This window comes from Ailuropoda melanoleuca, chromosome 2, assembly GCF_002007445.2.
Source record: "Ailuropoda melanoleuca isolate Jingjing chromosome 2, ASM200744v2, whole genome shotgun sequence".
Taxonomy (NCBI): domain Eukaryota; kingdom Metazoa; phylum Chordata; class Mammalia; order Carnivora; family Ursidae; genus Ailuropoda; species Ailuropoda melanoleuca.
In genome coordinates, this window is record NC_048219.1 from 167,099,540 (window position 1) to 167,112,040 (window position 12,501).

The 12,501-nt window shown below is 38.7% G+C and overlaps 1 protein-coding gene and 1 pseudogene across 7 annotated transcripts in view; both read right to left on the reverse strand.

The window, feature by feature from the left end:
* ICA1L (islet cell autoantigen 1 like) overlaps nt 1–12,501 on the reverse strand; it is a 74,753-nt gene that overhangs the window by 54,818 nt on the left and 7,434 nt on the right. For 6 of the 7 annotated variants that reach the window (XM_034654979.1, XM_034654976.1, XM_002919126.4 and 3 more), the window contains exon 2: nt 4,676–4,827. In XM_034654979.1, coding sequence (XP_034510870.1) covers nt 4,676–4,701 — 26 coding nt within the window. In that variant the 5' untranslated portion in view covers nt 4,702–4,827. Of the gene's footprint in view, nt 1–4,675; nt 4,828–12,501 lie in introns of those variants that run through there. The other variant, XM_034654978.1, reaches the window with a different exon arrangement.
* Nucleotides 4,104–4,280, reverse strand: LOC117801344 (annotated as a pseudogene).

Consider the following 12,501-nt stretch of genomic DNA (forward strand, 5'->3'; position numbering starts at 1 on the left):
CTTTGAAACTGGAACTCAATCACAAGGAAAAATTTGGAAGAAACTCAAACACTTGGAAACTAAGAACCATCCTGCTTAAGAATGGTTGGGTAAACCAGGGAATTAAAAATGAGCTTAAGCAATTTATGGAAACCAATGAAACAAAAACATATCAGTCCAAAACCTATGGGACACTGCAAAGGCAGTCCTAAGGGGAAAATACAAAGCCATCCAAGCCTCACTGAAAAGAATAAAAAAAAATCTAAAATGCAGTTTTTATATTCTCACCTCAAGAAGCTGGAGCTGGAACAGAAGAATAGGCCTAACCCACGCACGAGAAGGCAGTTGATCAATATTAGAGCAGAGATCAATGAATTAGAAACCAGCAGCACAGTAGAGCAGATCAACAGAACTAGAAGCTGGTTCTTTGAAAGAATAAATAAGATCGATAAGCCACTGGCAAGACTTATTCAAAAGAATAGAGAAAGGACCCAAATTAATAAAATTATGAATGAAAAGGGAGAGGTCACAACCAACACCAATGAATAGGAAGGATCATTAGAAACTTTTATCAACAANTATTAGAAACTTTTATCAACAGCTATATGCCAAAAAACTAAACAATCTGGAAGAGATGGAGGCCTTCCTGGAAACCTATAAACTACCAAGACTGAAACAGGAAGAAACTGATTATTTAAACAGACCGATTAATTATGAAGCGATTGAAGCAGTGATCAAAAACCTTCCCAAAAACAAGAATCCAGGGCCAGACGGATTCCCTGGGGAATTCTACCAAACAGTGAAAAAAGAAATAATACCTATTCTCCTGAAGCTGTTTAAAAAAATAGAAACAGAAGGAAAACTACCAAACTCATTCTATGAGGCCAGTATTACCTTGATGCCCAAACCAGGAAAAGACCCCATCAAAAAGGAGAATTACAGACCGATATCCCTGATGAATATGGACACCAAAATTCTCAACAAGATCCTAGCTAATAGGATCCCACAGTACATTAAAAGGATTATCCATCATGANATCCAACAGTACATTAAAAGGATTATCCATCATGACCAAGTGGGATTCATCCCTGGGATGCAAGGGTGGTTCAACATTCGCAAATCAATCAGTGTGACAGATCATATCAACAAGAAAAGAGAACCATATGATCCTCTCAAATGATGCAGAAAAAGCATTTGACAAAATACAGTATCATTTCCTGATTAAAACCCTTCAGTNGAAAAAGCATTTGACAAAATACAGCATCCTTTCCTGATTAAAACCCTTCAGAGTGTAGGAATAGAGGGTACATTTCTCAATCTCATAAAAGCCATCTATGAAAAGCCTACTGCAAGCATTATTCTCAATGGGGAAAAGCTGGAAGCCTTTCCCTTAAGATCAGGAACACGACAAGGATGCCCACTCTCGCCACTATTATTCAACATAGTACTAGAAGTCCTTGCAACAGCAATCAGACAACAAAAAGGGATAAAAGGTATTCAAATCGGCAAAGAACAAGTCAAACTCTCTTCACAGATGACATGATATTCTATATGGAAAACCTACCCAAAGGAATCCACTCCCAAACTATTAGAAGTTATAGAACAATTCAGTAAGGTGGCANGTGGCAGGATACAAAATCAATGCTCAGAAATCAGTTGCATTTCTATACATGAACAATGAGACTGAAGAAAGAGAAATTAGGGAGTCCATTCCATTTACAATAGCACCAAAAATCATCGTTATCTTGGAATTAATTTAACCAGAGAGGTAAAGGATCTATATCCTAGAAACTACAGATCACTCTTGAAAGACATTGAAGAAGACACAAAATGATGGAAAAACATTCGTGGATCAGAAGAATAAGCATAGTTAAAATGTCTATGCTTCCTAGAGCAATCTACACTTTCAGTGCCATNCAGAGCAATCTACACTTTCAATGCTATCCCGATCAAAATACCGAGGACATTTTTCAAAGAACTGGAACAAATAGTCCTTAAATTTGTATGGAACCAGAAAAGGCCCCGAATCTCCAAGGAACTGTTGAAAAGGAAAAACAAAGCTGGGGGCATCACAATGCCGGATTTCGAGCTGTACTACAAAGCTGTGATCACAAAGACAGCATGGTACTGGCACAAAAACATACACATAGACCAATGGAACAGAACAGAGAACCCAGAAATGGACTCTCTTTGACAAAGCAGGATAATCTTTGATAAAGCAGGAAAAAACATCCGGTGGAAAAAAGACAGTCTCTTCAATAAATGGTGCTGGGAAAATTGGACAGCTACATGCAAAAGAATGAAACTTGACCACTCTCTCACACCATACACAAAAATAAACTCCAAATGGATGAAAGACCTCAATGTGAGACAGGAATCCATCAAAATTCTAGAGGAGAACATAGGCAACAACTTCTATGACATCGGCCAGAGCAACCTTTTTCACNTTTTTCATGACACATCTCCAAAGGCAAGAGAAACAAAAGAAAAAATGAATTTGTGGGACTTCATCAAGATAAAAAGCTATTGCACAGCCAATGAAACAGTCAAAAAAACTAAGAAGCAGCCCATGGAATGGGAGAAGATATTTGCAAATGACACTACAAAGACTGGTATCCAAGATCTATAAAGAACNAGCCAAGGAAACAGTCAAAAAAACTAAGAGACAGCCCACGGAATGGGAGAATATATTTGCAAAGGACACCACAGATAAAGGACTGGTATCCAAGATCTACAAAGAACTTCTCAAACTCAATACACGAGAAACAAATAAACAAATCATAAAATGGGCAGAAGATATGAACAGACACTTTTCCAATGAAGACATACAAATGGCTAACAGACACATGAAAAAATGTTCAAAATCATTAGCCATTAGGGAAATTCAAATCAAAACCACATTGAGATACCACCTTACGCCAGTTAGAATGGCAAAAATGTACAAGACAAGAAACAACAAATGTTGGAGAGGATGTGGAGAAAGGGGATCCCTCCTACATTGTTGGTGGGAATGCAAGTTGGTACAGCCACTTTGGAAAACAGTGTGGAGGTCCCTTAAAAAGTTAAAAATTGAGCTACCCTATGATCCAGCAATTGCACTACTGGGTATCTACCCCAAAGATACAGACGTAGTGAAGAGAATGGCCATATGCACCCCAATGTTCATAGCAGCATTGTCCACAATAGCTAAATCATGGAAGGAGCCGAGATGCCCTTCAACAGATGACTGGATTAAGAAGATGTGGTCCATATATACAATGGAATATTACTCAGCTATCAAAAAGAACAATTTCTCAACATTTGCTGCAACATGGACGGGACTGGAGGAGATAACGCTAAGTGAAACAAGTGAAGCAGAGAAAGACAATTATCATATGGTTTCATTCATTTATGGAACATAAGAAGTAGGAAGATCGGTAGAAGAAGAGATGGAAGAAGAAAGAGGGGGTAAACAGAAGGGGGAATGAACCATGAGAGACTATGGACTCTGGGAAACAAACTGAGGGCTTCAGAGGGGAGGGGGATGAGGGATTGGGATAGGCTGGTGATGGGTATTAAGGAGGGCACATATTGCATGGAGCACTGGGTGTTATACACAAACAATGAATCATGGAACACTACATCAAAAACTAAGGATGTACTGTATGGTGACTAACAATAAAAAATTAAAAAAAAAAGATATTAAAGCTAATCTCCTATGAAACTTAAGAAGATTTCCAACTTTACTGCATATTTCAGGAGAGTACTCTTCCAGTCCTCTGCTATGCCCAAACTTCCCAAGTGCTCAGCCTCTCATATTATGAGGATCAAATGGGGTAACATAAGCAAAATTGCTTTGACAATCATAAGGTTATAGGATGTCTGGCTGGCTTATTGGGTAGAGCATGTAACTCTTTTTAAAGTTTTTTTTTTTTTTAACTTTGGAGATTTTTTTCTTTTCTTTTTTTTTTTTTTAAAGATTTTATTTATTTATTTGACAGAGATAGAGACAGCCAGAGAGAGAGGGAACACAGGCAGGAGGAGTGGGAGAGGAAGAAGCAGGCTTATAGCGGAGGAGCCTCACGTGGGGCTCGATCCCAGGACGCCGGGATCACGCCCTGAGCCGAAGGCAGACGCTTAACCGCTGTGCCACCCAGGCGCCCCAAGAGCATGTAACTCTTGATCTCAGGGTTGTGAGTTCAAGCCCCACATTAGGCACAGAGCTTACTTAAGAAAAAAAAAAGCAAGTAGAAGACATTCTTCTAATTATTACATAAAGCCTATACATACACTTGATCTTAGCCAAAAGGCCGAGAAGTGATTACATATAGCCTCTAAATAAACAAAAATATATAGGATGTAAATTTTTAAAACCTGAAACTCTTTTTTATTTAATTGACATAATTTTAAACTCAACATTGAGCAATAACCTGGAAGAGGTTATTCAGATATTAAAAAACAGGGTGTCCTGTTAAAAATGCAGTTTGACCCCATCCACTTATCTGCTTTCCTTCCCCCCCCCACTAAAATAACAGTAAAAGTATAAAACAAAAATGTAAGCAATTAACTCATAAGTACAAGGAGAGGAAGTATAATGACAAGAGCAGATGAGAGACTTCAGTACATTTTTGGAGAGAAAGTTGTCCCCTAAGCAACTAATAGAGGAATGCTAATAAGCAATGAGTTAATTACCTTACAGAGTATCTGAAAGACTTACCATTTGGAAGTGGAAGAAGGATTCATTGAAGTCTGTATACAGCTGGCTGGACCCTGAGGCCCCTTTCTAATCTGTGTCACTCAATGGGAGTTGAAGAAATTGAATCAAGAAAGTTCTGGACTTGGGCAAGACAACACAGCAGAAGACTTGGCCTGAAAACAAAATGATAAAGTGAAAGTCTACATACAGAATTGTTGAATGTCAAGCGCTTTTCCCATTCTTTGCTCACTAGTAGCAAAGCATTCTCTCTCTTACTCTCTCTCTCTCTCTCTCACACACACACATACACACACACAAACACCTTTCCATTTCTCAGAAAAGACTGTAACATTTTTTGCTCTGGAAAGAATTAAAAACTCCAGAGAAAAGAAGCATGTCATTTGGACATTATAAAAGGATGAATCTTTGCCTATTTACTGAAAAGCAAAATTCACCAGTTGACAAGCTCATTCATACATACGAAACTTCTGATTAGTTTTGTTATAGTCTTCCTCTTAAATACATATGGAAAACCAAAGGTCAACAGATAGCTGAGGGAAGTGTCCATCAACAAAGACCTCTGACCTAAACCAACAAATACAAAAAAGAAAATAGCTGGTGGAAATTAAGACAATATAGAAACAAAACAAAACACAACCCTCTAACTAATAATCTCAAAGAGGAATAATAAAAGAATAAGAAAGCGGTCTCTGGGTGGCACAGTGCACTGAGCGTCTAACTCTTGGTTTCAGCTCAGGTCATGATCTCAGGGTTGTGAGACTGAGCCCCACAGTGATCTCTGAACTCAGCATGGAGTTCCGCTTGAGATACTGTCTCCCTCTCTCTCTGCCCCTCCCCCTGCTCAACTCCCTTTCTCTCTCTCAAATAAATAAATCTTTAAAAAAGAATAAGGACACTTGAGGAAAAGATAGCTGATATTTTTTTAAGATTTTATTTATTCATTTGAGACAGATACAGAGACAGAGAGAGCATGAGCAGGGGAGGCAGAGGGAGAGGGAGAAGACGACTCCCCACTGAGCCAGAAGCCAGATGCGGGGCTCAATCTCAGGACCGTGGGATCATGACCTGAGCCAAAGGCAGACGCTCAACCATCTGAGCCACCCAGGAGCCCCAGATAGCTGATATATATATTTTTTAATTTAATAAAAGGGTTGAAAAGTAACTGAAGAACCCAAATCTCCATCCAAAAAGAGATTTACTCCAAAAATGCACCATCGTGAACTTTCAGGAAACTGGGTGTAAAAAGATCCTAGAAGTTTTAAGAGAAAAAGTAGATTATGTACAAAGTATTGGGAGTCAGAAAAAGAGATTTCCAAAAGTAGCAATGCAATATAAAAGACCAAAATCCAACCCAGACGAGAATGAAGGAAAGGCTCAGGATGAGAGCTGCATAGAACAAGTAGCTCAGAGGCACCTGGCTGGCTCAGTTGTACAGCATGTAACTCTTGATCTTGGGATTGTGAGTTTCAGCCCCACATAGGGTGTAGAGATTACTTAAAAATAAAATCTTAAAAAAAAAATGAAACAAGCAGCTCAAATTTAAGCAGGAAGATGGACTCTAGAAAAGAGACCTCTAGGTGGGCGCCTGGGTGGCGTAGATGGTTAATCGTCTGCCTTTGGCTCAGGTCAGCCCCGAGTCAGGCTCCCTGCTCAATGGGGAGTCTGCTTCTTCCTCTGACCTTCCCCCTGCTTATGCTCTCTCTCTCTCATTCAAATGAATAAGTAAAATCTAAAAACAAAAACAAAACCAAAAACACCTCAATTGTTCACAATGACATAAACACTTATTGGATGTAATAAAAACCGTAATATATCTATACTGGGGGAGGACAGGTGGTGATAGTGGTGGTGAAGGGTATTTAAGTCCTCATCTGCCATTTAAGGTAGCTAATTCCTTATATCAATAAATGAAAAATCAGCATATAGGGGTGCCTGGCTGGCTTAGTCGGTAGAGTGTGCGACTCTTAATCTCAGGGCTCAAAGTTTGAGCCTCATGGTGGGTGTAGAGATTACTTAAAAATAAAATCTTTTAAAAATCTGCATATAAACTTAAAATTTAGAAGTATGGGGGGGCCATACCAGGGGAAATAGAGAGGTTGAAGGTAGGTGCCACTGGAGATCAGAACTGGAGCAGGAATGGGAAGGCTGCTTTTATACATTATAATCCTTGAATATTTGTTAAAAGCCCTATACATCTTTAATAAAATAATTATTTTAAAAAAATAAATCTGAATGTGAACCTTACTAGTTAAAACAGAATGGTACTGGTACCAGGACAGATACACGGTGGAATAAATGAAGATAAAATTCACAAAGAGACCAAAAAATGTAAAAGAAAGTGGTATATGATCACTGTATTAATTTCCTGTGGTTGCTGTGACAAATCACCACAAACTTGGTTGCTTAAAACAAAAGTTTATTCTCTGAGATCTGGAGGTCATAAGTATAAAATCGAGTTATTAGCCGGGCTGCATTCTCTGGGAGGCTTTAGGGGAGGTACTTCCTTCTCTCTTCCAGGTTCTGGTGGCTGCTGGGAGTTCCTGGCTAGTGGCAACATAACCCCACTCTCTGCCTCTGACTTCCCCTTGCCTTCTCCTCTGTGTATGTGTTTAACTGCCCTCTGCCTCTCTCTAAAATAAGGACACTTGTGATAGCATTTAGAACCCTCCCAGGTAATCCAGAATCACCTTATCTCAAGATCCATAACTCAATCACATCTGTAAAACTTTACCACACGAGATGACATTCACAGATTGCAACAATTAGCACCGGCTGTCTTTGGGGGTCACATTCAGCCCACTACAATGAATATAGCATTTCTAAATCAGTAGGAAAGGGATATACTATTCAATAACTCATTGTTGGGACAATTAACTATCTGTTCAAAAAAAAGTGTTTGATTCTTAGTCAATATAAGGATGGTCCAAAATTTAAAGGTTTTAACAATACCATGTGAAAATACAGAATGTTTGATAAATTTGGGGTCAGAAATCTTTCTAATGTGATACCAGCACAGAAATCATGTAGTACATAATAAAAAATTTAAATTTATATAACAAATGGACCATAAGCAAATTTTGAAAAGAAATAACTGGGCAAAGTAAGATATACATAAGAAAAAGTTAATATTTTCATTTTTTATTTTATTTTTTTTTAAGATTTTATTTATTTACTTTAGAGAAAGAGAGACAGCACAGAGGGAAAAGCAGACTCCCGCTAAGCAGGGAGCCCGATGCAGAGCTCAATCTCAGGACCCTGGGATCATGACCCAAGCGGAAGGCAGACACTTAACTGACTGAGCCACCCAGATGCCCCATTATTTTTAAATTAGAGAACTCCTAAGTGAAAAGACAAACTCACCATGTGAAAGATAAGAACAAAAAAAGAATAGACAATTCACAAAAGAACTTCAAAGATCCAATGAACACACGAAAATGTTATTTAATCTCTTTTGTAACTCAAGAAGTACAAATGAAAGAAAAATATGTTCATCTGTTAGATGAACAACAGTTTTAAAGGTTAACAGCGTTGGGGAAAAAGGAGGAAACGCAAGCATGTTTGCATACTTCCTTTCACTGACCAAAACAGAATCAAAATTAGAGAAGGAAACCCCTGTGCAAAATAGCCACATCTGACCGCACTGATGCCAATGAATAAATCTCAGATACAATGAGGTTTACATCATATTTAGAGGATGTCCAAATCTGCCATGCATCTCCTCTAATCTCAAGCAGATTCAGTTTTGGCAAACTGAGTAGGTCCTGAAGAAAGAATCCAATAATCAATCACTAACTTGAAAACATGAGTCCTTAAAGGCATAGCAGCTAGACTTATGGAGGAAGCAGAAAACATTCTACTTGGTACCTATCTCCTTATCTAGCAAAGAAGACTACTAAAGAAGAGATCATGATGTTTAAGGTGGGGATGTTTCTTTTCTTCTAGTTTCCATAAGGACAGAGTTTCCATAAGTCTTTCTAGCATCTTGCCCCTTTACCCCTTAAGTGAGAAACCTGGCTGCCAAATTCACAATTGGTTCACATTTTTTTTTTAAGATTTTATTTTTATTTATTCGACAGAGATAGAGACAGCCAGCGAGAGAGGGAACACAAGCAGGGGGAGTGGGAGAGGAAGAAGCAGGCTCATGGCAGAGGAGCCTGATGTGGGGCTCGATCCCATAACACCGGGATCACGCCCTGAGCCGAAAGCAGACGCCTAACTGCTGTGCCACCCAGGCGCCCCTGGTTCACATTTTTTTAAGCTAATTTACCAAAAAACTTAGGTAAGCATGTCTATTACAAAGACCCAAAGTTTTCCTTGGGTGGGCTAATCCAGATCTGGGCTGGGGAACAAACGTATTCGAAGACCACCTATATGGGCGCCTGGGTGGCTCAATTGGTTAAGGGTCTGCCTACAGCTCAGGTCATGATCTCAGGACCCTGGGATCAAGTCCCACGTCGAGCTCTCTGCTCAGCCGGGAGTCTGCTTCTCTCTCTCTCTCTCTCAAATAAAAAAATAAATAAAATCTTAAAAAAAAAAAAGCCGACTACCTATACCATACATATCTTCCAACAGCTCTCTCAACAATAAAGCTGATATTTTATCTCCACCTGCTTAAGCTCCTTTTATCACATCTGAATTGGTTCCAATCTCAGGAGGGAACAATAAGAGCCAGGTATCATGTACTGGGCTCCCTAAAACTTACAGTTGCCATAACACTTTTTATTTTCTTTGCCAGGAGCCAAAACACTGCTGCAGAGAAACAAAAATAGTAAGCTAGTGGTCAACCCTGCACAGCAGACAAAAGTAGATCAATCAGATATATATCAGCTTTGATCTGTCTCTGGAATGAAAGTTTAACATATGCTGTGGGAACCTGCTTGAAGAGAGCATATGACAACTGTGTCACCAAGCAGCCAGTTTAAAGAAAAGAGATCACGGGGCGCCTGGGTGGCTTGTTGTTAAGCATCTGCCTTCGGCTCAGGGCATGATACCGGGGTCCTGGGATCTAGCTCCGCATGGGCTCCCTGCTCTCCCCTAGGAACCTGCTTCTTCCTCTCCCCCTCCCCCTGCTTGTGTTCCCTCTCTCGTTGACTGTCTCTGTCAAATAAATAAATAAAATCTTAAAAAAAAAAAAAAAAAGAAGAAGAAGAGAGATCAGGACAATGTGTTCAAACTCCTGTCTCAGCCTCTAAGGCAGTTATTCCAAAGGCTTATGCCATTCTTGGGCAAAGAGCAGGCCAGAACACAACTTTTCAACAATAAATAACATAAAAAAGTCAGACTGCATAAAAGGAGGAGGGATCATAATGTGGAAAAGAGAAAAAAAACCACACATTTGAAGAACTGCTTCATAAAATAGAATTTTAAAGAAAAACTGTTTTGCATCAATCAAACAGAACTCCATAAAATAGATTCTTAAAAAGAGCTGAAAGAAACAAAAGATAAAAAGAAAAAAAGAGAAAAACTACCACCGTACTTGAAATCATATTAGAAACAACTCCAAGTAGACAAGCTACTTCAGAAAACCAAGTTAATAATATGGATGACAACCCAGGGGAAATCCTTCAGAATGAACATGACAAAATAAAGGTGGTTCGATTCTAACAAAGTAGTCAGAACAAAGATGATAGAGTTGTAAGAGAAACAATTGAAATCTAATATGATATTCTCAGACAAACAATATCGAACAGCCAAAATATTCAAGGATATAGAGGTGAAAAACTGAAAGGTCTTGTCATATATCAGGAAAAATTAACTGGAAATGATCAAGATTTAAGATATATTAGGGAGTGTTACCAAATTTTAAGGATAAAAAACGACGCTTTTAGCATCTAGAAGAAATAGGGTCACCTACAAATTAAATAATTTATGCTGGCCTCAGACATCTCCTCAGTAACATTAGACAATGTATAAAAGTGAGTACTATGTACAATGTGAAGTGAAAAAGAATATGACATGGGGGCGCCTGGGTGGCTCAGTCCATTAAGCATCTGCCTTTGGCTCAGGTCATAATTCCTGGGTCCTGGGATTGAGCCCCACATCAGGCTCCTTGCTCAGAAGGAAGACTGCTTCCCCCTCTCCCCCTGCTGCCCCCCCTGCTTGTGCTCTCTCACTCTCTCTCTAATACCTAAAATCTTAAAAAAAAAAAAAAAAAGAAAGAAAAAGAAAAAGAATATGACATGGAATTTTCTAGTTAGCGGAATATAATTTTAATGGATATTTAACATTCCATTTAATGGATGTATTATAATTTACTAAAATGGTCTATTGATGGATAGATTCTTTCTGGAATATTATTAAACCATGTTGAATAAAAAATAAGAATAAACATATATGTATTATTTAAAATACAAGCAAGTTCACCTATAAGATAAAATCCTGTAAATATATTGGCTGAATCAAAGGTATATGCATTTAAAATTTTTCATTTTCCTAAACTGTCCTCAATAGCGATTGTACTGATTTTTATGCCCACCGGTAATGGAGGAAAGTGCTTTTTCACTGCAACTCAGCACACTGTTATTAAATTTCTGATCTTTCTCAACCTTATAGATAAAAATTATTTTATGGTAACCTAATAATTTGGAATTATCTTACCATATTTTTAAAAAGATTTATTTATTTGAGAGAGAGAAAGAGTGCACATGAGTGGGGGGAGGGCAAGAGGGAGAGGGTGAGAGAGAATCCTCAAGCCAACTCCCCAACGAGTGCAGAGCTCAGCATGGGGCTGGAACTCACAATCCCAAGATCATGACCTCAGCCAAAACCAAGAATCGGATGCTTAACTGACTGAGCCACCCAGGCGCCCGTCTTACCATATTTCATCCGTTGAAGACACCATAATTTGAAAAGTACACCATTATTTTATATACCTCTATTTAAGAAAAAGAGCTACAAAGTAAACTGTTTCAAATCAATATTCAAATACATAAAAAATTCAGATTTCAGAAATAATTTCAGAGATGTGAAAATATGAACAGGTGCTTCTTAGAATCAATGAGATATGACATACGAGAAAGGCTGAGTATCTGGAAAGGTCTTTTAACTATGCAAGGATCAGGAATACAGCACACACAAATGCCTCCCAGAACAAATAAAACAAAACAAAAAAACTAAATTATTTGAAGCCACAATCCATACAAGTAAAATGTCTTTATTTTTTTTAAGTTTTTTAAAAAGATTTTATTTATTTGTCAGAGAGAGAGAGAAAGAAAGCACAAGCAGGGGGAGGGGGAGGGGCAGGGGCAGGTGGGAGGGTAAAGCAGACTCCCCAGTGATCAGGGAGCCCGATGTGGGGCTCAATCCCAGGACCCAGAGATCATGACCGGAGCTGAAGGCAGAGACACTTAACTGATTGAGACACCCAGGTGACCCTAAAATATCTTTAAAAATGAAGAATTTATGGGACGCCTGGGTGGCTCAGTCAGTTAAGCATCTGCCTTCAACTCCGGTCATGATCCCAGGGTCCTGGGATCGAGTACCGCATCAGACTCCTCGTTCAGCAGAGAGCCTGCTTCTCCCTCTGTCTGCCGCTACCCCTGCTTGTGCTCTCTCTGACAAATGAATAAATAAAATCTTAAAAACTAAAATAAAAATAAAAATGAAGAATTTATAAAATGGAGAAATGGTGAAAAGGGTTAGCAATGAGCATTTAATTTGGTGAAATCTAAATGTGATTATAACAAAACAGAATTGCTATAACTGTTAAAATGATAGGTACATATATAAAAAATAAGAAAAAATTGATGAAAATTATGTGGGGAGGAGGTTAAGATGGCGGAGGAGTAGGGGACACCTTTTTCAGCCGGTCCCCTGAGTTGAGCTGG